The sequence below is a fragment of the Balaenoptera musculus genome, chromosome 13 (genome assembly GCF_009873245.2).
Source record: "Balaenoptera musculus isolate JJ_BM4_2016_0621 chromosome 13, mBalMus1.pri.v3, whole genome shotgun sequence".
Classification (NCBI taxonomy): domain Eukaryota; kingdom Metazoa; phylum Chordata; class Mammalia; order Artiodactyla; family Balaenopteridae; genus Balaenoptera; species Balaenoptera musculus.
Window position 1 is genome coordinate 38457124 of NC_045797.1, and position 27526 is coordinate 38484649.

At 39.7% G+C, this 27526-nt stretch overlaps 2 protein-coding genes across 2 annotated transcripts; both read right to left on the reverse strand.

Annotated features, from left to right (window-relative positions):
* Window positions 1-681: 681 nt before the first annotated feature.
* Window positions 682-27526, reverse strand: C13H2orf74 (chromosome 13 C2orf74 homolog). Its single transcript, XM_036872561.1, has 5 exons — window positions 27330-27526; window positions 26651-26854; window positions 2038-2151; window positions 1781-1937; window positions 682-965 (listed from the first exon to the last, which is right to left on the reverse strand). Exons 1-5 carry the CDS (start codon window positions 27524-27526, stop codon window positions 792-794), a joined length of 846 nt encoding a protein of 281 aa, XP_036728456.1. The 3' UTR covers window positions 682-791.
* Window positions 10878-11027, reverse strand: LOC118906263 (cytochrome c oxidase assembly protein COX14-like). The gene has a single exon (XM_036873728.1). It carries the CDS (start codon window positions 11025-11027, stop codon window positions 10878-10880), a length of 150 nt encoding a protein of 49 aa, XP_036729623.1.

A 27526-nucleotide genomic window follows, 5' to 3' on the forward strand; every position in this document is an offset into this window, starting at 1 on the left:
CTAGAGCCCGTGAGCCACAACTACTGAGCCCACGTGCCACAACTACTGAAGCCCGCACGCCTAGAGCCCGTGCTCCGCAACAAGAGAAGCCACCGCAATGAGAAGCCCACACACCTCAACGAAGAGTAGCCCCTGCTCGCCGCAACTAGAGAAAGCCTGCGTGCAGCAACGAAGACTCAGCGCAACCAAAAATAAATAAATATATTAAAAAAAAAAAAGAATAGTATAATCTCAGGATTTGCCTAAATAACAGGATATTCTGTCGGTTGATGGTAGTTGTTTTGGTATCAATCTTAAAAAGCAGTTGTCAGGACAAGAAAGGTTTCAGGACTGAATTCAAAGGGAATTATATAGTAGGAGACGCTACATGAAAGTTTCCATGATGATAGCAGTAATGTTATTTGGTCATAAATGTCTGTGATCAAAGCATCAAGAACCTGTGCTGTTTCCAAAGTCCCCCTTGAATATTATTTACCTAAAAGACATCTGCACAAACACAAATAACTTTATTCACATGTTAGAACAGTGTTTGAGCAGACAGAGTTTTAAGGACACAATACAATCAATTTCTTGAGCTCAGATTTGAGTTTTTAGAAAAAGCTGTATTCAAGCTCTGGGTATTCTACTTACAGAATTTTGCACATAGTCCACCTTTTATGCACAAAGGTGAAATACTATCTGTATTTACTTAATTCCCCATTATTTTGCTGTTTCAACATGATTTTGTACCCCCAGTCATTTCATTGTTAGTCTAAGGTTGCATCTCTTTCACTCTCAGCCTTTTTTGAGCTTCATTTTCTCTCTTTATGTAATCGAGTATAGCTTCGAGCTATAGGATTGTCCTTTCCAAGGTCCACAACAATTACCTCCCTAGAAAATGTCACTCCTTTTAAAGGTCTTTTATGGTTATCAACAACTGAAGGACTTCCAGTGACAGGTATGGGTGGTTTTTGCAAACAGTCGTTCTGTAAGAGAATGGAACAAATAGTATAAGTGATCAATTTATGAATGCAAGAGCCCTGCTTTTAAAAATATAGGTTATATGTACCTTGTTAGTGAGAAACAGAAAAAGGATTTCTAAATGATATAGGAAAGCAGTAGTAATCCATCATGATCTAATTTTCATATTTCTATGGTTATAAAAGCACACATTGCTATATTCAAATAGCAGTTGGTGACGTGTTATTCTCTCTACAAAGCAGTCAAACCCAAGAGCCACCTGGACCATCATTCCGTCTCCAACTGGCCATGGGTCTTATGTGGGGAGGGCACGTGAGTTGTTCTTATTAGGGAGCCCCAAACATGGAGCTCAAGAAGGCCCTGGCAATGTTTACAGGCTGTTGTAGAAGGAGCCTGGAAGTAGAACAGGCGTTTGGGGTCTGGTCCTGAGCTCAGCCATGGCGGAGAAGTGACTTTGAGCAATTCATCTTATTTTCTCATTTGTAACATGAGAGGGCTGGATCCCCAAATGATCTCCAAGGCCTCTTCCAGCTCTAACATCTTAGGATTCTGAGTAAAGCAAAATGAAGGGGAATTATTAAGAAAACCACAAATGTAAGAATGAAGATGGAACAAGTGTCCAGGCATGGCATGTGTAACTGACTTAACAAAATGAAGCAATAAGCTAAGAAGAATGTTTTAGATGACTGTGAACATTGCACTCCTTCCAGATACAAACCTAAGTTACAGACAAGACCATCCTTCATTATACCTAGCCAAGGAATTTACCTCTTCTTCAATCAAGCTCTAAATGCCCCTTAAGAGTAGAAAAGCCCATCACCTCTTGACCATTTTCTCCAGCATTCTCAGCCTTTTGCTTCTCTTTTATTTTGTCCTCCTCTTCATCTTTCACATCCCCTCCATTTCCTAAGCGTGTGGCCACCACTGCTTTACTCCGTCTCTGGACAAGAATGCCAGGTCTCGTGGGTACAAGAGTCCTAGAAAATCAATCCGCAATGTTTTTAAAATTCATACGTCTCAGCCACCATTATCACACACAAAAATGGCATTCTACCACAGTCTAAGATGCAGACTTACTTTTCTTTGTCTCCTGAATTGTTCATCTCTGTATTAGCAGCTGTACAATCTTCACCTCCATTAGCATCTATACAAGGACGTTTTTCTGTCTCTTCATCTGTCCTGCTTTGGGAACTGAAATCAAAAAGGAAAAAATTTGGAAAAGAAAGAATGGTCTTGATGTTAAGGCTTGGAAAGGAACTTCACTTTTAAACAGGAAATTAGCATTTCTAAAACCCTGAAATAGGAAAAAACAGAAAGCTACAGCCTTATTATTTGCTGCATTTTAAATTGTTTTATATTATTTCTAGATACATTTACTAGTGTGACTTTAAATCTGATCCCAATTTATCAGCATGGATTTATACCATTTATATAAAAAAACCACCAATAAAAAGAAGATGCAACTGAGGCAAATTAGAAGGATGACGAAGAAAGTGAATGCTGTGGTTTCAAAGCTCATAGGGTTAGCTAGAAGACTCATCCACTCTCACAGTCACAGATCGTCCAGATATACTTTTCCAGCTCAGTTTGAATGTAGTTCTCTTGTTCTTTAAATTTTCTGGAAACAGAAGAATAAAAGGGTGCTTTCATTGTTGTTCTCCGGATCCGCTTCATCAGATATGCTCTGCTTGCTTTGGTGGCGTGGACTCACACGGGTTAATTCCTCTCCATAAACATGGTAGGGGCTGAGGTGGCTAGAGGGGAGACTGAGCTGGGGCACGTGGGACTCAGTCCACCTCCCCTCACCCCAAAATTCAGAGGACAGAGGAATTGGAGCAGCTGGAGCCGAGCCCAGCTCCCCATTCTTCCTCCTGCAGTGACATCATAGAATCACGGAACCGTTGAGTTAGAGGGATCAGAGCACCAGGCCAACCCCGCCCACCACCTGAAGTCAGAAGAATCACGAAACTGCCCCCTGGGCGCCAGTCTATCTGTCCTCCCCTCTGAGAGGGCCGGAGTGGCTTTGGATAAGGATTTTCTTCCTACACTCCAAATACCATCTCTCAGAAACAAATACTGTTTCTTTCACAGACTATGAACAATCAGTCCACTTCCTTCTTACACAATCCGTCTCCACAGCCCTGTGGTCAGTAATCGACTTACTTCGTAATGGTGTTCTCTCCAGGCTAACTAGCCCACGTCCTTCAGATCCCACATCATCGGACGTAATTCCTGGACATACAAAAAAAGTAGCAGCTCTGCAGGCCAGAGCTGAAGAAGCAGGAGTAGAATAAGACGATCAGAGTAAAGATGACCCCCCGCCTGATGCCCATGACACGGCCGGGGAGAGTAGTGCTAGAGTAAAGATGACCCCCCGCCTGACCTAACTTCAGGTGAGTAGGTGATGCCCATGACACGGCCGGGGAGAGTAGTGCTAGGATTTTCTGAGAACAGGAGGATAGAAGGAGTATGGCAGCTGCTGCCAACCATGTCTGAAAAAGTCAGAAGGTGAGCCCTGGGGGTTTTTGGGCTGCAGTGACACTGGCTCTTCTCTAGAGGGGCAGGGACATTGATTTCTTTATCTTTGAATTCTCCACCAAGTCAGAACCTGCAAATTCCATAAATGTTGAATGAATGCGTGTGGGTGGGTGTGTGGGTGTGTGGGTGTGTGTGTGTATAGAGTTTGTTGGAGGGCTCAGGCCAAAGCTGATTTTGCAGAATATGTGAACATCTGAGCCACTCCTGGCAGAGTGAATTTTTGCAGAATTTTTGGAGGCTTCCTCCAGCTAAAGCTCCCAGATGAAGACTCAGAGCCTGTCTCACCCTCCTTACACTACACTGCTGCCAGACTGAGATTTTAAGAGCCCAGATCTTCTCATGTCTCATGTATTCTAGCAACGCACAATGGTAATATTTTATATCTACCTACTGGTGGTTACACAGGTCCAGACATGCATAAAAACCCATCAAACTGTGTGCTTAAGATTAGTGCACTTCATGTGCTCTATGGTGTGGATATTATACCTGAATAAAAAGGTATAATTTTTCATCCCCGTGCCTAAATTTGAGTGTGTGTGGTGCAAAGAGTAACGCGGGACTAGGGTGCACCCTTGCTGGTTGGCTCTGTCTCCAAGATTGTTTGCTACACATAACACATATTCTGAGACCAGGGACCTTTGGCAAGAATATAGTAGTAGTAAAAAGTAAGGGCTGGTAAGACTGTATCATTAGGGCTTTCTTTCACTGAATGTGGCTTGCGAACAGATACCCTAAATTGTTAGTTAACATAATTCTGAATATGTATAGTTAATATAATTAGAGTATAGTTAATACAAATTCTGAAAACTGGAAGGTTATCAAACTTTGGTCTCTAAATCACATTGTAAATGCATTGGACTGTAAACTTTGTGATGCCATGGAATCTTACTCAGAGATAGGTCTGCAGAACCTAACACAGTGTGCCTTGCACACAGAAGGCATGTGTTCAAAGGTTATTTGTAGTGGAACATTATTACCAATTCTACAGAAATAAAAAATATTCTAAGAGAGTACTATGAACAATTGTATGCTAACAAACTGAATAACCTAGATGAAATGGAAAAATTCCTAGAAACAAAAAACCTACCAAGACTGAATCATGAAGAAATAGAAAATCTGAATAGAACTATAATAAGCAGGCTGAATCAACAAACAAACAAACAAACAACCTCCCAACAAAGAAAAATCCTGGACCAGATGGTTTCACTGAGGAATACTATCAAACATTTAAAGAAGAACAAACATCAATGTTTCTCAATCTAATCCAAAAAAATTGAAGAAAAAGGAATACTTCCTAACTCATTCTATAAGGCCAGCATTACCTTGATACCAAAGCCAGGCAAAGATACCACACACACACAAAAAAAGAAAACCTAAAGACCAATATCTCTCATGAATATTGAAGCAGAAATCCCCAACAAAGTAATAGCAAACTGAATTTATCAGCAGCATATTAAAAGGATTATACACCATGACCAAGTGGGACTTATTCTTAGAATGCAAAGATAGTTCAATATACAAAAATCAACATAATACACCACATTAATGGAATGAAGGGGGGAAAATGATCATCTCAATTGATGAAGGAAAGGCATTCACCAAAATTTACCATCCTTTCATGATAAAACACTCAACAAAGTAGGAATAGAAGGAAACTACCCCAACATAGTAAAGGCCATATATAGAAATGCCACAGCTAATATCATACTCAATGGTGAGAAAATATTTGCAAATCATATATTTGATAACAGATTAATATCCAGAGTATATACAGAACTCCTATAACTCAACAACAACAACAAAATCCAATTCATATATGGGCAAAGGACTTGATTAGATGTTTCTCCAAAGAAGATATACTAATGGTCAACAAGTACATGAAAAGATGCAACATCACTAATCATTAAGGAGCCAATCAAAACCACAATGAGATATCACCTCACACCCCATTAAAAGGCTATTATTAAAAAACAAAGAAAAAACAAAACCAAGTGTTGGTAAGGATGTGGAGAAATTGGAACTCTTGTGCACTGCTGTTGCAAATGTAAAATTGTGCAGTCGCCGTGGAAAACAGTATGTCAGTTCTTCAAAAAAATTAAACACAGAATTCCATATGATCCAGCAATTCCACTTCTGAGTATATACACAAATGAAGTAAAAGCAGGGGCTCTAACGGTACACCCATGTTCATAGCAGCATTATTCACAATACCCAAAAGGTAGAAACAACCAAAGTATGCATAGACAGGTAAGTGGATAAACAAAATGTGGCATACACATACAACGGAACGCTGTACAGCCTTAAAAAGGAATGAAATTTTGGTATGCTACACGTGGATGAACAGTTGAAGGCATTATGCTAAGTGAAGTAAGCCAGATACAAAAGGACACATATTGCATGAGTCCACTTATATCACATTCCTAGAACAGTCAAATTCATAGATACAGAAAATAGAATAGTGGTTACCAGATGCTGGGGCGAGGGGGAAATGGTGAGTTATTGTTTAACGGATATAGCGTTTCAGTTTGGGATGGTGAAAGAGTTCTGGAGATGGATGGTGGTGATGGTTGCACAGCAATGTGAATATACATAATGCCACTGAACTGTACACTTAAAAATGGTTAAAATGGTAAATTTTGTGTTGCACATATTTTATCACAATTTTAAAAAATTATTTGTGCAAAAAAGGAAGGGTAACTAATCTGTAAAGTGGCCTGGTACAAGGCAGGCACAGGAGAAACAAGACACCCAGCACATAGAGATCTTGTTTCAACCTCCATCCATTTGCTCAGTTTGTTTCCCCACTGTAATTGTCCTCTCCCTACCTCAGCCCTGTACGTGTCCCCACCTCTAAATCCTCCAAGACTTGGCTCTTGGACCGCTCTTCCATGGTGCCATCACCACCCACTGGCCTTCCTTCCTTCTTGCTTTTGCTCAGTGACATACCATGTCACCTGCCTGCATCCCAAACCCTTGTCCCGTTCAGCTCCAGCCACAGACATGCCTCTCCCTCCTGCCTTCAGTTTCCTTTGGGGTGGTGGCCAGAGGATATGGACTCCTGGCAACAGGGTCCACAGCAAGTTGTGCTCCAGATGGGTCCAGGGTGCATGTAAATCCCCAGCCATCTCCCTAAGGCCTTGATCCATGTGATCTGGTGAGCTCCTCTGACAAAGTATGATCCCTGAATTGCAGGACCAAGATGAGGACATTCAGAGGACCCACAAGTCACAGCTGCCTGAACTTGGAAATCAGGCATGAGCACAGGACCCAGGCCTGGCTGATCAGAACAGTCTACAGTTCAAGGGTCAACATGTGACCTAACCAGCTCGGTTAGTCTCAATGTCAAGACATTTGCAGAAACTAACAGCACAGAAGAGAATAGGGCTGAGAGAGGTGTATGGAGAGAGACAAATTGTACATGACTCTGCTTGATCTAATCATGCTTGAAGCCTTGATTTTCAGTGTGGTCTGGAAGTGGGGCTTTCAGTTATATGAGCCAATGCTAATATAACATTTTGGCTTAAGCTGGTTTGAGTGGGGTTTATGTCTCTTGCAATCCAAGATTCGTGACCAAAACACAGAGTGGGGTTTATGTCTCTTGCAATCCAAGATTCGTGACCAAAACACAATGTAACCAACATCATACTGCCTCCCTTTCTGAGCCCTCGATTCCTAACCTGAGATTCCTTGATTCCTCACACAAGAGCCACTGAGCCCGTCAACCATGTCCTGACTTTGTTGAACATCAAATATGTTCCCTCTAGCCTCCAAGGACAAGTGGAATAAAATGAGTACCTTTTCTCTTTCATCAGATTAGTGCAGCCTTTTTCCCTACCACAGCTAGTGGGGCTGCTTGGAGGTCTTATTTTAGATTTTGGAAAGCTAAATGGAAGTTACTGAAACTCATCAACATCGAGCTATGATATTTAACAGGGCACTTGGATTGAAACAGTTTTTTCCTTCTACCTTAATGGCCAAAACCTGTCACTTTTTACTAGAGGAAGGAAAAAAATGATATTAAACATCAAGGTAAATGGCTAGTATGTCAGTACATATAATGTCCACACAAGAGAAACATTCTGTTGAGAAACCTTCATTATTTATGATTCACAGTTAACCTTTTCACACAGAAACTGTTGAAAACTTCAGAAAGTCACTGCAGCTTGATAAGGTTTTTAGGCAATCCATTCATCACCCCGTTGTTTCTCATGGAACAAGTAACACTGAGCTAGACAACAGGAAACGCTGCCCTTGGCAGAGGTGATGACACCAAGACAACACTTCTCTCATCAAGGAGACGGGCACCAATTCCAAAATGCCAGTTAAGCAGAAGAGCCTACAAATTCACTGCAAAAGATTTAGCAACACTTTATAGCTAATATCTATCCATCTGGAATTGAAATGTCTTTGAGAGAGGGTATGTCAGAAGCAGTGTACTATTAATATTACATTATAACCACTAAAATTGGGTAAATACATTCCTGGCTTCAACCACGATAGCCACAACACTTCTGAGATGTCTGGGAAGAGTGTTAAAGCTGACCTGATTCATCGGTTCCTGGGAGACTTCCTGACCTCAGGAATCCAACCCAGGGAAGAGGCAATAGGACATTCTTTCCTACCTCAGGGTTTGTATAGGCTGCTTTTGCACTTAAATTGTTCTCAAGCCCCTTTCCCATTTCCCATCCCTGCAAAAACCTGTAACAAGCAGTGAGAGCCATAACCAAGGGGCAGATGGGAGACTTCCTTTGGTGTTTTAGTTTGGAAGCTCGAGGCTTAGAGGTTGATGGCAGTGGTTTTGTTTTGTTTTCTCCTTTTCTATTCGTTCTGTTCAATCTGTAAGCTTTTTGCTTTTATTTCCTTCTAAACATAATTTTCTCTAAATCATTTGTACTGTTATGATTTTGCATATCTTATTTTAATGTTTTAGTTTTTAGTTTTGATCAACCCTTTGATCTCAACATTTCTGAAAAGGATATTAAGGAATTATCTAGGGCAGAGCTTCACTAACTCGCTGTGGTGAAGGAGCAGGTTTTTATTTTTAATCTCAGTCCACTGAGGACCAATATTTTAGTAAAACAAAATTAAAGCAATGATACACTTGGATATTACAGCAATGTAAAATAGCTATTTAAAGTTTCTAGGTATTTACTCTCAATTTCTGCATTTAGTTGCAGACCAGTGACAATTAGGGACCAGCACCAGTTCACAGGTCACATTCAGAGTAGCACTGGTTACCAGTTCCCTCATTTATTTGTTTTAAATGGCATTTTTCATTGTAGAAAATTTGGAAAATGAAGAAAAAAGAAAACAAAATCTCTTATGATTCCACCACCTAGAGAGAAAAACTTGAAATATACTGATATTTTATACTATATATACTGATATATGTGCTTACATATGTATGTGTGTGTATATATATATATAGTGGTTGCACAGCCATCATCACAATCTAAATTTAAAGCATTTTTATCACCTCTACAAGAAACCCTCTACCATTAGCAGTCACTCCCTACTCCCCACTCCCTAGTCCCTGGGAACCACTAATCTAATTTCTGCCTCTACAGATGTGCCTCTTCTTGACATTTCGTATAAATGGAATCATACAATATGTGTTTTTTTGTGTTTGGCTTCTCTCAACTTAGCATAATGTTTTTTTTGTTTTTTTAACATCTTTATTGGAGTATAATTGCTTTACATTGGTGTGTTAGTTTCTGCTTTATAACAAAGTGAATCAGTTATACATATACATATATCCCCATATCTCTTCCCTCCTGCGTCTCCCTCCCTCCCACCCTCCCTATCCCACCCCTCTAGGTGGTCACAAAGAACAGAGCTGATCTCCCTGTGCTATGTGGCTGCTTCCCACTAGCGATCTATTTTACATTTGGTAGTGTATATATGTCCATGCCACTCTCTCACTTTCTCCCAGCTTACCCTTGCCCCTCCCTGTGTCCTCAAGTCCATTCTCTAGTAGGTCTGCGTCTTTAGTCCTGTCTTGCCCCTAGGTTCTTCATGACCATTTTTTTTTTTTTTTAGATTCCATACATATAGCATAATGTTTTTAAGATTCATCCATGTTGTGGCATGTAACAGTATTTCATTCCTTTTTATTGCTGAATAACATTATGTTCTATGAATATATCAAATTTTGTTTATCCATTCATCAGTTGATGGACATTTGCGTTGTTTCCACTCTGGCTATTATGAATAATGCTGCTATGAACATTCATATGTATAAGTTTTTGCATAGACATATGTTTTCATTTCTCTTGGGTAAATACCTAGGTGTGAAATTGCTGAGTCATATGGTAACTCTGTGTTTAGCATTTTGAGAAAACACATATCTATTTTATAATTTAAAAAATTAGAACCAGTGTATATACACTTTGTTAAACTTAATACCATGTTTATTATGAACATTTTGCAATGTCTTTCAATAATCTTCAAAAAGATGACTTTCAATACTTATACATTTTTCCCTTTTATATAAGCATTGCAATTATTTTCTTATTGTTGGAACCTACTGCTTTTATACATAGCATTGATGGGCATATTTGTACATAAATATGTGAGCACAACTCTGATACTATTAAATCTTTACTTTTATTAAATGTTAATCTTTTCATTTATTTTCAAAAGCTTATTGGCTTCTGGCTCTTTTATTTTAAATCTCATCCATTTTGTGTCATTGCTTTTTGGCTCCAAATATCTCACATATTGATCCATTATTTTTAACTTCTATTTATTCCTCCCCCCCTTTTTTTTTTTTTTTACCTTATTTCTAGTTTCTTAGATTTAGTCTCCTCTCAACCTTTGTTATGGCAAAAGTAATATTCTGCTTTAGGTTTAGAAACTGTTAAAAAAAAACACTTTGATTTCATTATAATTTGTCTCATTAACTTATACAAAGGGGGATAACAAAAGGGGATAATAAATCACAATCATCTAAAGAACCTAACACTTATTCTTGCTTTTTTTTTTTTTTGCTTTGGGGAAGAAAAAAATTAGAAAAAATACATGCATCGATGATGTGACTTGAATTTTAAGAAACATATTTCATAAATAAGCACTATTTCCCATAAATGCACTCTTTCTGATTCGAAGCAATTTTCTTCTTCTTTTCTTTTTTGGCAAAATATTTAATGTCTGTAAGTGTGCCTCACCCTCCCATTCCTGTTATGATTCGATAGCCTCTCCAAACTGGCTGTACCAGAGAAAACATGGGCATATTTTCCCAGCGGGATTCGAAAACCATTAAAGCCCTGGTCCTCTTGACTCAAAAATGACTGCAAGTGAGTTCCTTCCACAGCATGCCTCAGGCGTCTCTGCTCAAGGGAAAAAGCCCCCCATTTCTACAAGACTCCTGAGGTGTTCTGTTATTCTGCAGCTTGGCACTGGGAGCTGGGCAGCTGGAAATAGTGGTAGGCTCGGGCACTGCAGAGGTAGTCCCCATACACAGTGAGAAGCATCATGGAGGTGGAGAAGGTCTTGTAGCCAATGTTAGCTAGTTTCTTGGCAGTTGGCATGTTGTCCCCCTCTAGGATTCAGCTCCCAACGCGAGCTAGGGCCCCGCGGGCCAGATGTAGCATAACCCCCCGCAGCAAGGCTGGAGCCCGCAGTGGTTGCCCAGAGCAATTTTCTTAAGTCTAGAAGTTAGTTTCTCTTGTAGATGTCAAAGTCTTTCTTGATCATGAGCCTTTATTACCCTATTTGAATTAAAAGAAACCCCAGATTCACAAATTTGCCATTTGAGCAATTTAGTTTTTTAGAAACTTGCTTAAACTTCATTAATCAAACACTTTCAACTTTTCTGTTACCTTTTCAATCTCAAGGTAAAAATGATCATGGTACATCACTGATTACCTAATACTTCCTCTCTGTATAAGATTTTGGTTACTGCTGGGTAAAAAAAGGAAAAAAAAAAACAACTTTTTTTTAGTCGACTTTATTTTTTAGAACATTTTAAAATTTACAGAAAAATTGAGAGGATAGTACAGAGAGTTCTCATATACCTCATACCCAGTTTCCCCTATTACTAACATATTACATTAGTGTGGTACATTTGTTATAGTTAATGAACCAACATCAACACATTATTAATAACTATAGTCCATAGTTGTTTCAGATTTCCTTAGTTTTTGTCTAATGTCTTTTTCTGGTCCAGGATGCTACATTATAATTAGTTGTCATGTCTCCTTAGACCCCTCTCTGCTATTAAAGTTTCTCAGACCTTCCTTATTTCTGATGACCTTGACTGTTTTGAGCACAACAGGTCAGATACATTGTAGGATGACCCACTACTGGAATTTGAACATATATATTTTTAATTCCAAATTTTCTCTGAAGTAAGACACATCCTTTTTTTTTTTTATTTTATTTATTTTTGGATGCATTGGGTCTTCGTTGCTGTGCGCAGGCTTTCTCTAGTTGCAGCGAGTCGGGGCTACTCTTTGTTGCAGTGCATGGGCTTCTCATCACGGTGGCTTTTCTTGTTGCCGAGCATGGGCTCTAGGCACTCAGGCTTCAGTAGTTGTGGCTCGCAGGCTCTGGAGCACAGGCTCAGTAGTTGTGGCACATGGGCTTAGTTGCTCCTCAGCATGTGGGATTTTCCTGGACCAGGGATCAAACCCGTGTCCCCTGCATTGGCAGGCAGATTCTTAACCACTGCACCACCAGGGAATCCCAAGACACTTATTCCTTTTTTTAAAATTTATTTATTTTATTTATTTACTTTGGCTGCATTGGGTCTTTGTTGCTGCGCGTGGGCTTTCTCTAGTTGCGGCAAGCGGGGCCTACTCTTCATTGTGGTACACGTGCTTCTCATTGCGGTGGCTTCTCTTGTTGCAGAGCACGGGCTCTAGGCACGTGGGCTTCAGTAGTTGTGGTTCGCGGGCTCCAGAGTGCAGGCTCAGTAGCTGTGGCGCACAGGCTTAGTTGCTCCGCAGCATGTGGGATCCTCCCGGGCCAGGGATCAAACCCATGTCTCCTGTGTTGGCAGGTGGATTCTTAACCACTGTGCCACCAGGGAAGCCCCCAAAACACTTATTCTTAATCCCACATCTTCTATCCTTCTATTGTTGATTTACTCAAACATTTTAAATTGTCTTCTCCCTCTTTGTCTACATTTATATTTTTCCTTTATTTACATAGATGTTTGGTAAACAGCATAGCCAGGCTATAGGCATAGTTTTAAGAAAACAGCCCACTCTATGGCAGGGGGTTAGCGGCACCCCCATCCTGCACATCCTAACGCATTCTCTACACCCGATCATTCTACTTCTAGCCTTAGCACTTAATCACCCAAAGGCCTCACTTCCTAATAACCTTGGGGGTTAGAATTTCAACATGAATTCTGGTGGGACACAAACATTCAGACCATAGCATCAGCCAACACCAAGTGGAACAGATCCCAAGCACCCAGTTGATCTAAGCCAACCCATGGAATTATAAGAGGTAAAAAAATCCCAAACCCCATTTCCTAACACATCAAAATTACAGGCTTTATTCTACATCTGAGTAGACCCCAAACCCCTTTCAAGATTTGTCTTGGGAGCAAGGGCAGAGGGGTCTCTTGACACTCAGGGAAGATTAAATGTCTGATGTTCAGCAGGGGTGGGGAAGGTGGACCTTATTAAAAGTAATCAAAATTCAAAGAGACTATTTGAAAAGAGGATTCTGATCAAATACATTTGAAAAGAGGTCTAATAAATACTTGAAAAGAAGGGGAGTCACGGTGTTTCTCAAGAAAAACAAAGGAAAGTATGCCATTGAAGATCTGTAAAGGGATCATGATGTTTGTTTGAGGGGGTAATACACTAAGACTAATTTTTGTTCAAGTTTTAATTAACTATGTGACAAGAGAAGTTGCTGGGAGTTTTGGGTTTTTTGTTTGTTTTTGGCAAATGGATTAGGCTAATTTCCCCATCTTTATAATTTATCACTTTCACACTGGTTATTTCTACTTGGTGGAACCAACTGTGAAATTATCTTGTACTTTTCTCTCACTCTATCTGGCTCTGTCCTCAGTATCCCTTTTGCTATGGGACCCTTCAAGTTCATTGTATCACTGTCAGTAGGGGAGAGGGTTGTTTAGAAGACTGAGACTTGTTTGCTCTCTAGGGCACACATGCTCTAAAGATGTCTACAATTGGGTATTGGCACTTTGACCAAGACAAGTCCTGTCTTGGGAGGAATCATTTATCACAAAGAATGAAAAGATTTTGTAGTCAGTATTGTTCTACTCCAGCTAATTTTATTTATTATCAAGGACAAATGGGGCAAATTCAATCAGTACTTGCAGGGTATCAAAAGCGAGAGTGGGTGAGACATATAATATTTCCTATAATTAACATATCTATAACAATTTGACATTTGAATATGCTGCTTTTGTAGAATATTTGAGCTTTCAATGTTTAGGACTTTTAGTAAACATTCAAAGCAAAAATGTCAGTTTTCCCAATAATTGTTCCATATGTCATATTTCATGATTGTTGGAAAAAGAGCAAAAGGCTGGGAAACAAACAATAGATGCCTGTGTGACAAAAATGAGATGGATCCATTTGGAAACAGGATTCTACTAGATAACCAACTTTAAAAAAAATTTTTTTTTATAATTATTACTTTTTAAAATATTTATTTATCTATTTGGCTGCACTGGGTCCTAGTTGTGGCACATGGGATCTTCGTTGCTGTGTGCAGGATCTTCCTTGCAGTATGCAGATCTTTAGTTGCGGCACACGGGATCTTTTAGTTGAGGCGTGCGTGTAGGATCTAGTTCCCTGACCAGGGATCGAACCCGGGCCTCCTGCATTGGGAGCGTGGAGTCTTAGCCACTGGACCACCAGGGAAGTCCCAAGATAACCAACTTTTAGATAATAATATATTCATACAACTCAAAACATTTTAAATATAGAAAGGTTATTTCCCATCATGAGAAAAAAATTTGTAACTATATGTGGTGATGGATGTTAACTAGAATTATTGTGATGATCATTTCTCAGTATATACAAATATTGAATCATTATGTTGTACACCTGAACCTAATATAATGTTATGTCAACTATATCAATTTAAAAAGAGAGAGAGGTTACATGGGAAAAACGTCTCCCACACGGCCCTGACCCATTCTGTCCAGTTTCCACACCAGCATCCATCCCATCCCCAGGAAACCACTGTTATTAGTTTCTGGTGTTTTCTTCCAGAATGTCTTTAGGCATATAAGCAATACAGATATATATTCTTATTTTGTCTTAAAAAATCTTTTTGTTGAAGCATAACATTGATACATATAGTAAGTTCTAGTATCTGCAAGAACATTTCCCCAACATCTTCCCCAAAACCCTCACACTCCCTTCTAGACAGTATCCCCCAAAGATAACCACTATTCTGACCTTTATCACTATAAATTAGTTTTGTCTGTTCTTGAGTTCCATATACATGGAATCATGCAGTATATACTTTTCTGTGTATGGCTTCTTTCACTCAGCATTACATCTGTGAGGTTCATCCATGTTTCTGTGTATGTCAATCTCTTGTTCTTTTCTTCTTTGATATGTATTATTCCACTTTCTGATTATACCTCCATTTGCCTACCCATTCTACTGTTGATAAACAGTTTAGTTGTTTCCAGTCTGAGGCTGTTAAGAATAGTGCTGCTATGAACATTTTTATACATATCTTTTGGTGGATATAGCACTCATTTCTGTTGCCTATATAGAATGGTTTAGATGGGCCATATATAGGCCTTAGAAGATACCATAAGACAGATTTCCAAAGTAGTTATAACAATTTATATCCCCCCAGCAGCGTATAACATCTAGTTGCTCCATACCCACAACAACCCTTTGTTATTGTCAGTCCTTTTAAACAATATGAAACAAAGTATCATTATTCACCTTGGGAGGATGCTAGGGAGCCAACTTATTATTTAAACCAGTAAATAAAGGGGGGGAAAATCAAGCATTTTTCTGTTTTTCTTATATGATCTCTACTTCAGGATAACCAAATAATGAGAAATTTCTTTTTCTGGATAAGAGTTTCAGATAAGAAACAGAGGAGAACTATATTAGAACTCAGATATTATCATTTTTCAGTCCATCATGTATCAATGGATATAGGCATTGCTATTAACATCACAAAAAAAGAGACAGTCAGACACCAATTAGACTCCTAATGGGATTACACATCAACACCTATAATGTAGTCTTACCACACTTCCTTGAAAAAATTTGAATCTCTATCTGAACAAGCCTCTAGATCTAATTACCAGTTTACAGGAAACATAAGGGCCAGAGGAACATGTCAAACAACATCACAGGGGGCAATCATCTAAATGCAGACTACAGGGAAATCATATAGGAAGAGAACCTGGTTTTGTCAACAACAAGAAATAAAGGAGTTTTTTAAATGATAGAGAGGAAAACCATAGATTAAAAGAGATTTAAGATACCTATGAAACAACTATAACACGTAAACCCCATTCAAACCCTGATTCAAACAAATTGTACTAAAAAAGAAATAAGACATTCAGAGAAGTGTGAACACTGATTGGGTAGTTAATAATATCAAGGAAGTGTTAAAATGCTTTTAGGTGTGATAAGGTATTGTGGTTATGTTTTTAAAAACATTCTTATCTTTTAGAGGAATATACAGAAATATTTACAGATTAAATTACATGATGCCTGGGATTGTTTTAAAAATAATCTGGGACTTCCCTGGTGGCAGAGTGGTTAAGAATCCACCTACCAATGCAGGGGACATGGGTTCGAGCCCTGGTCCGGGAAGATCCCACATGCCATGAAACAACTAAGTCCGTGTGCCACAACTACTAAGTCTGCACTCTAGAGCCCATGAGCCACAACTACTGAGCCCTCGCACCACAACTACTGAAGCCAGCATGCCTAGAGCCCGTGCTCCGCAACAAGAGAAGCCACCTCAGTGAGAAGCCTGCGCACCACAACGAAGAGTAGCCCCCGCTCACCGCAACTAGAGAAAGCCTGTGTGCAGCAACGAAGACCCAACGCAGCCAAAATTAAATAAATAAAATTTTAGAAAAAATCTGGATGGGGAAAATGGAGGGTCTGGATGATATATGATTATCCATATGTTGATAGTTGATGAATCTGGGTAATGGAAACATTGGGTTCATTATATTATTCTCTCTGCTTTTGTATATGTTTGGAACTTTCCATAACAAAGCTTTTAAAAATACTTTTAAAAACTGTCCCTGTGGTATTTGCTATAATAGCAAATATTTGGAAACAAACTAGATGTTCACAGTATGAGAACAGCCAAAATAAACGTAGTATATTTGTATAGTGAAATAATATATACAGTAGTTCTCAAACTTTTTGGTCTTAGAAACTTTACACTATAAAAATTATTAAAGACCCCAAAAGTTTTGTTTATGTAGGTTGTAACTATTAATATTTTCTATATTACAAGTTAAAACTGACAAATTTTAAAATTTGTATGGATATATTAATCATTTTAAAATACTGATAATAAACCCATAAAAATTTATTAAACAGAATATGGGACATGTAATATTTTACATTTTCAGGATGCTTTCAACTGCAAGTAATAGAAAATGTGACTAGGGAATTCCCTGGCAGTGCAGTGGTTAGGACTCCATGCTTTCACTGCAGGGGGCACGGGTTCGATCCCTGGTCAGGGAACTAGCCATGTGGTATGGCCAAAGCAAAAAGAAAGAAAGAAAAGAAAATGTGACTAAAAATAGCTTAAATAACAAGAGATTTATCATCTCACATGACAAGAAGCCTGAAGGTAACAAGGCTCCAGGGTTGATTAATTTCAGGGTCAGTGACATCATCAAGGGTCAAGATTCTATCTTTCCTCTTTGCCACCTCTGTTTATGAACAGGCTCCCTCGTAGTTATGAGATGACTATCACAGCTCTAGGTACCACACAAATGTCAAAGGCAGAAAAATGGGACCTAGAGAAAGCCTGTGTGCAGCAATGAAGACCCAACGCAGCTAAAAAAAAAAAAAAAAAAAAAAAAAGAACTGGTCTCGTACAGTGCTTCCCTAACTCAGCTATCAAAAAGAAAAATGGGACCATCTGGGGTTCAACATAAACATCAATGACTGGTTCTTGTTCATTTAAAACACCATAGCAGGGCTTCCCTGGTGGCGCAGTGGTTGAGAATCTGCCTGCTAATGCAGGGGACACGGGTTTGAGCCCTGGTCTGGGAAGATCCCACATGCCGCGGAGCAACTAGGCCCGTGAGCCACAACTACTGAGCCTGCGCGTCTGGAGCCTGTGCTCCGCAACAAGAGAGGCCGCGATAGTGAGAGGCCCGCACACCGCGATGAAGAGTGGCCCCCGCTTGCCACAACTAGAGAAAGCCCTCGCGCAGAAACGAAGACCCAACACAGCCATAAATAAATAAATTAATTTAAAAAAAAACCATAGCAACGTTGTAAATCAACTATACTCCAATATAAAATAAAAATTAAATTAAAAAAAATAATAAAACACTATAGGCCAAGTTATAGTGTTAACAGTGAGAATGACCTCTCCCCCCTGAGGTTTCCCCTGAGCACACTGGAAAGGATGCCAGCAATCCAACTGGATGTCCCAAGCTAGTAAATATAATCCAAATGGAATATTAGGATAATAAGCAAGAAAAGTCCTCAGATTTAAAGAATAAACTAATCATTTTATTTACTGCATACTTTTGCATTTATGCCAACATTTTCATCTATATCATCTATTTTCTCAAAGGTTATAGTTTAAAGTACCAACTTGGAAAGTCAATCTATCACTTGTTGCCAGGTGTTCTATATGTATTTGGCTCATTTAATCCTCACAACAACCCTGGGAGTTAGGCATTATTATCATCTCCACTTTCCAGATGAAGAAACTAAAGCATCAAGAGATTTTGTGACTTTCCCAACTCACACACCACTCTGTGTGGAGCTAGGATTCAAATCCTAGCAGTCTGGCTCCATTGCTTTCAACTAAATGCTTACCTCTATATGGTTTTAGAAAAATATGCTCAAGCACATGAGTTGAAAATTTAAGGCTAATTGGTAGAAGCATATAGAGTATAATTTTCAAAACAATAGAAGAAAATAATCAAATAAAACTTGATCGATTCAGCAGAAGGCCAAAAAAAGGTGGGGGAGGGGAATCTTTCTCTCTGGCTGATAATTAACCACCGTCATAAATGACAGAGCAACTACCTACACCAGGAAGTTGGTGACAAACCTACTGCTTCAAAGGGTCATAGCTGTCCTTCACCCTAGAAAGGCAACAGTACCTAAGACATTAACTCTGCAAAAACACATGTGTGTGCAAAATCACAGATGTTATCTGTGTTTTCAGATTCAGACCCATTTTGTCATGGCTTTGGCATGAACTATTATTTCTAGGATTACACAAAGAAAAATAAACTCATGGCCTATATTGAAAGAGAAAGACCTCAAGAAAACAGCAAAAGGATTACAAGAATAGATGAAGAAAGTCATGGGGTGGAGAAACCAATGTTGGAGCTAGCAACAAAGAAGGATTAAACGCCTTGATTTGCTTCACTAGAGAATAAACTGTATAAAAACGAAAAGGGGATGGATGGGATGGTAACAAAGAGAAAGGACAGTAAGTTTTAAAATGCATCCAACTAGTCCAAAACTGAACTTTGTCTTACCTAACAAACATGTCCTGCCCCGGAGCTCAAAGCTTCACCAGCTTCTCGGTCCCAAGCCAGAAGTTTGGAAGTCAGCACAGACTCCTTGCTCTTTCTCCCTGTGTATCCAATAATGACCAAACCCAGCTGATTGACATCTTACTTATTTTCCAAACCATTCCGCCTTTCCATCTGTACCACCTGTGACCCGGGTCAGTCAGGATGTTATTAACCCTGCCTAGTCTATTACAAGAGCTGCCTAACTGGTCTCCTTACTTCTGAATTTGTTCCTCTTCAATTCACCCCTTACCAACTCATCAAAGTTATTGTGGTCAGATACAATTCTGGTAACGCCACTCTTGGCCTAAACCCTTCGGCAGCTCCCCATCACCTACCAAATAAGCTTTCGGTTCAAGTCTCCGCCTCTTTTCTCCAGCCTCATTTCCCATTGCGATTCTTAGCATTCTCTAAAACTGTGGTGCTGTGCTCTTGCTGCACACCTGTCCGTACACTTGTCACCCCAGCCTGAACTCCTAATCATTCCTCATGGTTCATCTCATGTTGTCCAAGAAGCCTTCCCTGCTGCCCAGCCACCCTCAGTGCTCTGCAGTGCTTACTATGATGCACTGAAATCATTTCTTTTCCTGTCTGCAGTACCACTAGACTGAGTTCTTTGAGGAAAGGGGTTGAAGCTTATTTATATTTGTATACTCCGAGTCTGGCATCCATTTGAAAAATATTTATTGAGGACCTGCTATGTGGCAGGCACCATTCCATGGGCTGGGGATACGGTGGTGAACAGGGCAGACAAGGCACCTGCATTTCATGGTGCAGACAGTCTGCTTCTAAGAGACACAAAAGGCACACCTGTGGAATGAGCTGGATTCTATAGGTGCAAATAGAAAGTATTTTTTCTTTCCCATCTGTCCTAGACAAACTCCCTTTGCTGAATAACGTTTTCCCTGCCCCCACCTCTTAGATAATAAGTGGATAAATAAATGAATGCTCTCTTTGTTTTGACTTTTAAAATCCTAGCCCAGTGAAATGATCAGATCTTCAAACTAATTTAGAGCATCTCCCCTTCTCTAGGAGGGGTCTGACAAAGCCTTGACCAGTGAATCACTGCTGTTTCTTTCCACTCCAGACTTCCTCTCTAACACTCTGGGTGATACTGGGTGGAGTTAGAATGCTCTCAGCCATTCTGAAATCTGGGGAAGTTGAACTGGGGATATATTCAGTTTGGGTTCAATGGGATACATTTATATGATTTCCAGTTACTTCCATGTATAGTGAAATTATTGCTAGCTGTCCTGGTATAGGAATAGCTTCCTGGTAGGGAATACTCCTCCCTACCACTCACAGGGCTCACTGGCTCTGCAACATGAGACAAAGGTGCCAGGCCAGGGCTGGATAACAATATGAAAGTGTCCTACAGGAAATATTTTAACAACGGAGGAGAAACAAGTTTCAAATGTAAAGAGCTAGAAGCTAGTGTGTGGGAGAGTTGTCTAGTTATTTGACTTGTATCATTGTAAGCAGAGGACTCATTGGAGAGCTCATTGGTCAGAAAGAAGTTCTCTCTTGGGCAGGAATGTACACAGTCAATGTCATATGAAGAGGTGATTGAAGAGCATGCAGCCAAAACACAGAAGAAAAAGTATTATTGAGATGTCTCAGGCAGTTCATTTTAAGAAAATATTATCTTGGGACTTCCCTGGTGGTGCAGTGGTTAAGACTCCACGCTCCCAATGCAGGGGGCCCGGGTTCGATCCCTGGTCAGGGAACTAGAATCCCACCTGCATGCCGCAACTAAGTGTTCACATGCCACAACTAAGGAGCCCGCCTTCTGCAACTAAGTTCCGGCACAACCAAATAAAAATAAATATTAAAAAAAAGAAAATATTATCTTATTTTTCTGGATGTGTGACATTTGTGATATGTTTGTGATATATTTTTAAATTATATAACTTGTTTATTTTCTCTTCTTAAGTAAATATTTACTTTAATACCTCATTTTATTTGTAACTTTATGTTCTTCTTTTTAAAGAAGTACCAAATGTAGTAGAGCTTCAGGGTCCAAAGAACTGCATCCAACCCTGAGCAGGGTATGTACGTCAGAAGCCCTCCAAGAAGTCTCTTTTAAAGAGGGGTTAGCCCCTCCCTCCCCACAACCATGGGAGGGGCACACATGCAGAGCATATTGACAATGATCTCTCCTGGGAAATCCTCCCTTGAGATCCCCCAAACTCTTTTATGGGTTATGGGTGGGTGATTGCTGTTGTAGGAAGAACCAATTTCTCCATCCCTTACTGTGCGTGGGGTCCTAGGAGTACTTGCTACCTCCTATACCATGCTTGGCCTTTGAAGTCTCTGCTAAAATTCTAAGTCAGAGCCCCTTTCTAACATTCTACAACATGAGTAAACAATCATGAATTTCAGATCTTGGGTAATGCTATTAGGAAACTTAAATGATAGAGATTAAGAATGGAGACTACTTTCCATGACCAGAACCTAAATGAGGAAAAGGAGCCACTATGAGAAGATCTGGGAGCAGAGAGAAGAGCAAGTGCAAAGACCCTGAGGAGAAATACCTGGGTGTAATCAAGAGTCCAAAAGAAGGCCAGTACATCTAGTGTGTAATAATCAAGGGGATGAGTAGTCTGAGTTGGAGTCAAAGTCTGGCAGGAGCTAGATCATACGGGATTTTGTGAATTCTACAGAAATTTATTTCATTCTAAATAATGGGAAGTCATTGGACAGCTTTAGTAGGGATGTGATGTGCACAGCTTTTTAATTTTATTTTTTATTATCATTATGGTTGCTATGGGAAAGCAGATTGTAGTCAGGAAGGAGAAAAAGCAAGGAGGCTGGAAACTGTTCAGATGAATTGGATTAGGTGATCCAATCAAACCACTGAGGATAAAAAAAAAAAAAAAAAAGAAAGAAAAATCACTGTGGTGATACAGAACTAGCCTGAGACATGTGGATGCCCTAAGCAGGTAAATAATTCAGCACTCCTTCGGTCAGCAGGTAAATAAAACAGCCCCCAACTGGCTGTTTTCAGGGTTGGTGACAGTCAAGCCTTCAGACAACATTGCAGACCTTGGGATGCCACCCTGATTGCAGCCTTAAGGGAGACTGTGAAGCAGAGGACCTAGTTGAGCTGTGCCCAGAATGCTGACCTACAGAAACAGTGTAACACATGTGTGTTGTTTTAAGCTGATAAATATTGGGATAAATTGTTACACAACTGGCAGGTAACTAATGTAGCTCTCAAGTGAAACTGATGTTCTTGATCTGAGGACCACACTGAGTAGCCAGGAAGTAAAGGAGAAGAATAAGTTCACTGAAGAAGGGCTAAAGTAGTCAACAGAAGGCACTGGGTCTGTGGTTTGAGAGTGTCTTGGCTACTGTTTGTCTCCCTGGCGCAATTACAACCAGCATAAAGAAACCAAATGTTTGCGTGCACGTCTTTCTTCACCTGTCCCAGAAGTTGCTAATGATTTGTAGGTTCTCTGAAGAAAGAAAATCATTGGGATAGGGAGTCAATAAAATTGGCAAATTCTCTTGAAAATTTACTTAGGATTAGAAAATTACAATTTTCTGTAAAGTTCATTACTGATGATCTCAGTTATCTTCACAGACTTGATTTTAAAAACCAATACCTTCATTTTAGGTATTGATTTTTAAAAAACCGCTACTGAATTTAAGAACTTGAAAGAAAAATTCAAGGCCATTGTTTCTCTCTTAGAATGTTGTATTACCTAAGCCAGCCAATCAGATCTTCCAAGCGTGTGGTGGGATAAAAAGAAATACGTGCGTTATATTTTTAAGAATGTACAAAATTGTTCATAACATAGCAGCTCTATTCATCATAGTAAAAAAAAAAAAACTGGGGGGAAAAGCAACATCTAACAACTGGAAAATGAAGAAACAAATTGTGGAATATTCATACAATGGAATACTATGCAGCAATAAAAAGAATGCACTACTGATATATAGAGCAACACAAATACATTTTTAAAACATTTTGTTGAGTGAAAGGAGCCAGACACGAAAAGATAGACACTGTATGATTCCATTTATATGAAGTACAAGAACAGGCAAAATTGTAGTAATACTAGAGACCTCTGAGTAGGGGGTATTGAATGGAAAGGCCACAATGGAACCTTCAGGCATGACAGAAATGTCTCACGTATAGATCTGGGTGGTGGCTATATGGATGTATATACATGTAAAATTCATTGAGCTGTAAGTTATACCTTATTTTTTTTTAATGGAAAAAAAAAGGAGGTAATGGGATAGAAGATCTGGTAAGATATCTGAGCTGCAAATGTAAATTTGAGATTTTTCTGCACAGAAAATATTTAATGTCATATGTCTGCACAAGATCAATTGAGAAGAGAGTTTAGATAGAGGAGAGACCCCCAGATTAAGCTCTAGGGAACCAGAGGTTGGGAAAAGGAAAATAAGTCAGCAAAATAGAGATCATGAATGAGAGAGAGAAGGAGGAGAAGAATAAGGTCTCAGAGAAAATGAAGAATGGAGTGGTCCACCTGCATGAAACACTACTGAGAGCTAGAGATGAAGACCGAGAAGTTTCAGTACAAAAGAGACATCCAGCTGTCAGAATAGGCTCTGTCTAAGGTAGTCCAATTACCCTCCACTTCCAACTCTGACTCCACCACCCATGACCTCAACACACAGCCCTTAAGTCCTGAGAGCTTCTGATTTAAAGAACAATCATAGCTTTTAAAAAGTCTGGGGCTTCCCTGGTGGCGCAGTGGTTGAGAATCTGCCTGCCAATGCAGGGGACACGGGTTCGAGCCTTGGTCTGGGAAGATCCCACATGCCGCGGAGCAACTGGGCCCGTGAGCCACAATTACTGAGCCTGCGCATCTGGAGCCTGTGCTCCGCAACAAGAGAGGCCGCGATAGTGAAAGGCCCGCGCACCGCGATGAAGAGCGGCCCCCGCTTGCCGCAACTAGAGAAAGTCCTCGCACAGAAACGAAGACCCAACATAGCCATAAATAAACAAAAATAAATAAATTTTTTAAAAAATGAAATGCTTAAAAAAAAAAAAGAATAGGCAATTTAGATCAATTTTCCTAGAGGACAACTGGAAAAGCCAGATAAAATATTTTAAAATATCTGTTTTAAAGCATATGAGAGCAAATAAGGCCATGAAGAATTACACGCCAAGATTCAGGAGAAAACAGAAAGATGGAAATCTAGGTAGCTGAGTTCAGTATTTGGGGCTCTGCCAATCTTCCAATTTCAGAAGGTGCAGCTGAGAAGCTGGACAGAGCTTTGTACAGACTTATGGGGTTGGGGAACATGATTTAGGGCAAATCCTCAGGCTTTGGGTTGGGACGCAACAGGTCACACTAGAGGAGTAGGTTAAATAGGCCCTTATAAGCACTAAAGCCCAATTCTGAATTATCTCAATTTTGGAACAGATTAAGTTGTTCTGAGATTGACAGTGTTCCTAGCCATCTGTCAGAAGCAAACATGAATTCTCTCTTGAGGGAAAGGGCACTATTTTAGGCTTCAAATTATCTCTATAATTTTTCATAGACAATGACCACATTTCAAAAAAAATAGCCAGGCATAAAAGGAGACAAGTTGATATATTCGAAAATCAAGGGGAAAAAAAAAAAAAGACCCAAAGGGGAACCAGCAAGTGGAGTTATCAGATATAAATGTTAAAATAGCAATTCTTAATATGTTCAAAGAAAAAAGACAACTTTGGTGCAGAGCACTGAAAACTAAAAGAAATAAATGGGAATTATAGAACTAAAACAAACAACCCCCCCCAAAACCCCAGAAACTAAGAACTCAGTAAATATGTTTAACAGCAGATTGTTTAAACAGGGCCAAAGAAAAAGTACCACCTATCTAAAAAAACTGATAATTGAACCATGTTAAAATTAAGACCTTCTGTTCATCAAAATATATTAAAGTGAAAAGACAAGCCAAAATGAGTTCATGTACAAAGGAAATATATTCAGAATGTATAAAGAACTACTCCAAATAAGAAAAAGACAACCTAATAGAGAATGGGCAAAAGACTTGAATGAGCACTTCACACAACAGGATATCCAAATGACTAACAAACATAAATGGTGCATAAATTTAAACATATAACAGACCAAGAGCTTTTGGTTTTAAAAACTCTGTCCTGCATATTTCTGAAGGATGTAAATAGTATACATCATAATTAAATTTTTTAAAATATTTTTAAGATTAAAGCAAGTAAGATGTTGGAAGAACATACACCTATCTATTAAAAGTAGTTACCTTTAGAAGGGGAGGATTTTTCATTTTTTATATTACATATTTCTGCATTAAAAAAAGTTACTATAATTTTATTTTTGTTTCTAATGGATAACATTCACATGGTTCAAAAAGCAATACATTATAATGCATACACTGAGAAGTCCCTCACCCTGTCTCTGTCTTCCCCTCCACCCCACAGGAAATCATGATTATTCGTTTCTTATGTATCTTTCCAGAATTTATGTGGAAACAAGAAAGGATCATAGAATCTTATTCTCCTTTCCTACACAAAAGGCATATCTTACTTACTTGCGAAGTAAAAAGCCCAGATAGGTACCTGGGCTTTTTACTTAGCAAGATATCCTAGAGATCTTTCCTTATCAGTACATAGGGAACTTCCTCATTCTTTCTCACAGCTGCATAATGCTCCACTGTGTATATGTACTATTTATTTATGGCTGCATTGGGTCTTTGCTGCTGCCCGTGGGCTTTCTCTAGTTGTGGCGAGCGGTGGCTTCTCTTGTTGCAGAGCACGGGCTCTAGGCTCGCAGGCTCAGTAGTTGTGGCGCATGGGCTTAGTTGCTCCACAGCTTGTGGGATCTTCCCGGACCAAGGATCGAACCCCTGTCCCCTGCGTTGGCAGGCGGATTCTTAACCACTGAGCCACCAGGGAAGTCCCTGTACTACTGTTTTCAAAACCAGTCCTCTGATGGATATTTGAGTAGTTTCCAACCTTTTGCTAATTACAATAAACAACTTCATACGTCATTTCATATGGAAGCAAGTGTATCTATAGGAAAAATTCCCCAAAGTGGGATTGTTGGATCAAATTGTTTGATAACCACGAAGGGTTGCGACATTCTTCTCTCCCATCTGCACTGTGAGGCAGCGCTCGTTTCCCCATATACCCCTACAGAGTACAGTATATCGCCAAATGTTTCAATGTTTGCCAATCCAATGAGTGAAAAATAGTATCTCAGTGTAATTTGCCTTCTCTTATCACAACTGATGCTAAGCATCTTTTTGTATGTTTAAAGCGTATTTCTAATTATTTTTCTGGTAAGTCTTTGTTTTCCAGTCCTTTGCCTATTTTTCTAGTGGGCCGTTGAACGTAAATTGTTAGATATTTTACAAGGCGTACTCAGTATATATTTGTATTTGGGAAAAAAATGATTTAAGAAGGAAAAAAAGATGTTAAAACTTCAGTCATAAAAACGAATATACCACCAGCCTTTCTGCCACGAGCCTGGAATCCGGGCAAGGTGGCGGTGGGGACGGGAATCCTCAAGGAGTCTCTGACCACTGCGACAGGCGCCAGACCCGACGACGCATGCTCGGAAAAGTCTCGCCTGACTCCGTACATCTGTTGCGCATGCTCCCCTGCTTCCAACACAAAATCTGTGTGCGCATGCTCCTAAACCTGCCTTCCTGGGAGATTTCCCACAAAGAACTGAAGGCGTTTGCTGCTACGGATTGCTGGCGCTACAAGTCTCGCGTGCTCCCCTGCTGTCAGAAAATGTCCTGAAGCACCATCCCTGATTTGAAGAAGGAATTCCACTACAAAACCAGGCTTCTTCCTGTGGCTCTTAAACAAACAAACAAAAACCCCACTGCATTACGTCAGCGGGTATTCATCACCGCCCCTCTCTAAACAGTGTCTACAGCGAGTCTTTCAAATTGATGCTTTATATTGAGGAGGAAGTAGATGATAAATGACTTTCAAGCGTGTCAGGATTCTAATAGTAAGCTATATACTTTTTAATGTTCCATAGGCTGCGACAGAGAGAGAGAGAGGCTCCTAGACAGAAAAGGCTGGGGGGGGGGGGAAGAATCTATTATTCAAGGAGAAAAAGATGCTCTGACTTTCCCCGTTTGGTTGACGCGATGGAGAATTAAACCTTACCGAAGGATACCATCGACTCCAAAAAGAATGCTGCACCAGTCACGTTTCTGCATTTTGTGAGGCTTTTTGAAAGCTCTAGAGGTAATGCCCAGGGTTTTTAAACTGAATCCTGGAAAGGCGGTTCTGGATGCCTGAGGACTGTTTTCCCCAATAAGAAGCTGTAATGTTGGCTCCACTCTCCCCTCCCCGCAAAACAT

Coding starts and splice junctions, on each gene's coding strand:
- LOC118906263 (XM_036873728.1), bottom strand. CDS start 11,027: ATGCCAACTGCCAAGAAACTAGCTAACATTGGCTACAAGACCTTCTCC.
- C13H2orf74 (XM_036872561.1), bottom strand. CDS start 27,526: ATGTTTTGCGGGGAGGGGAGAGTGGAGCCAACATTACAGCTTCTTATT. Junction 26,855..27,329: donor GGAGTCGATGGTATCCTTCG/GTAAGGTTTAAT, acceptor GAAATCTCCCAG/GAAGGCAGGTTTAGGAGCAT. Junction 2,152..26,650: donor TCGTGGCAGAAAGGCTGGTG/GTATATTCGTTT, acceptor TTTTGATTTCAG/TTCCCAAAGCAGGACAGATG.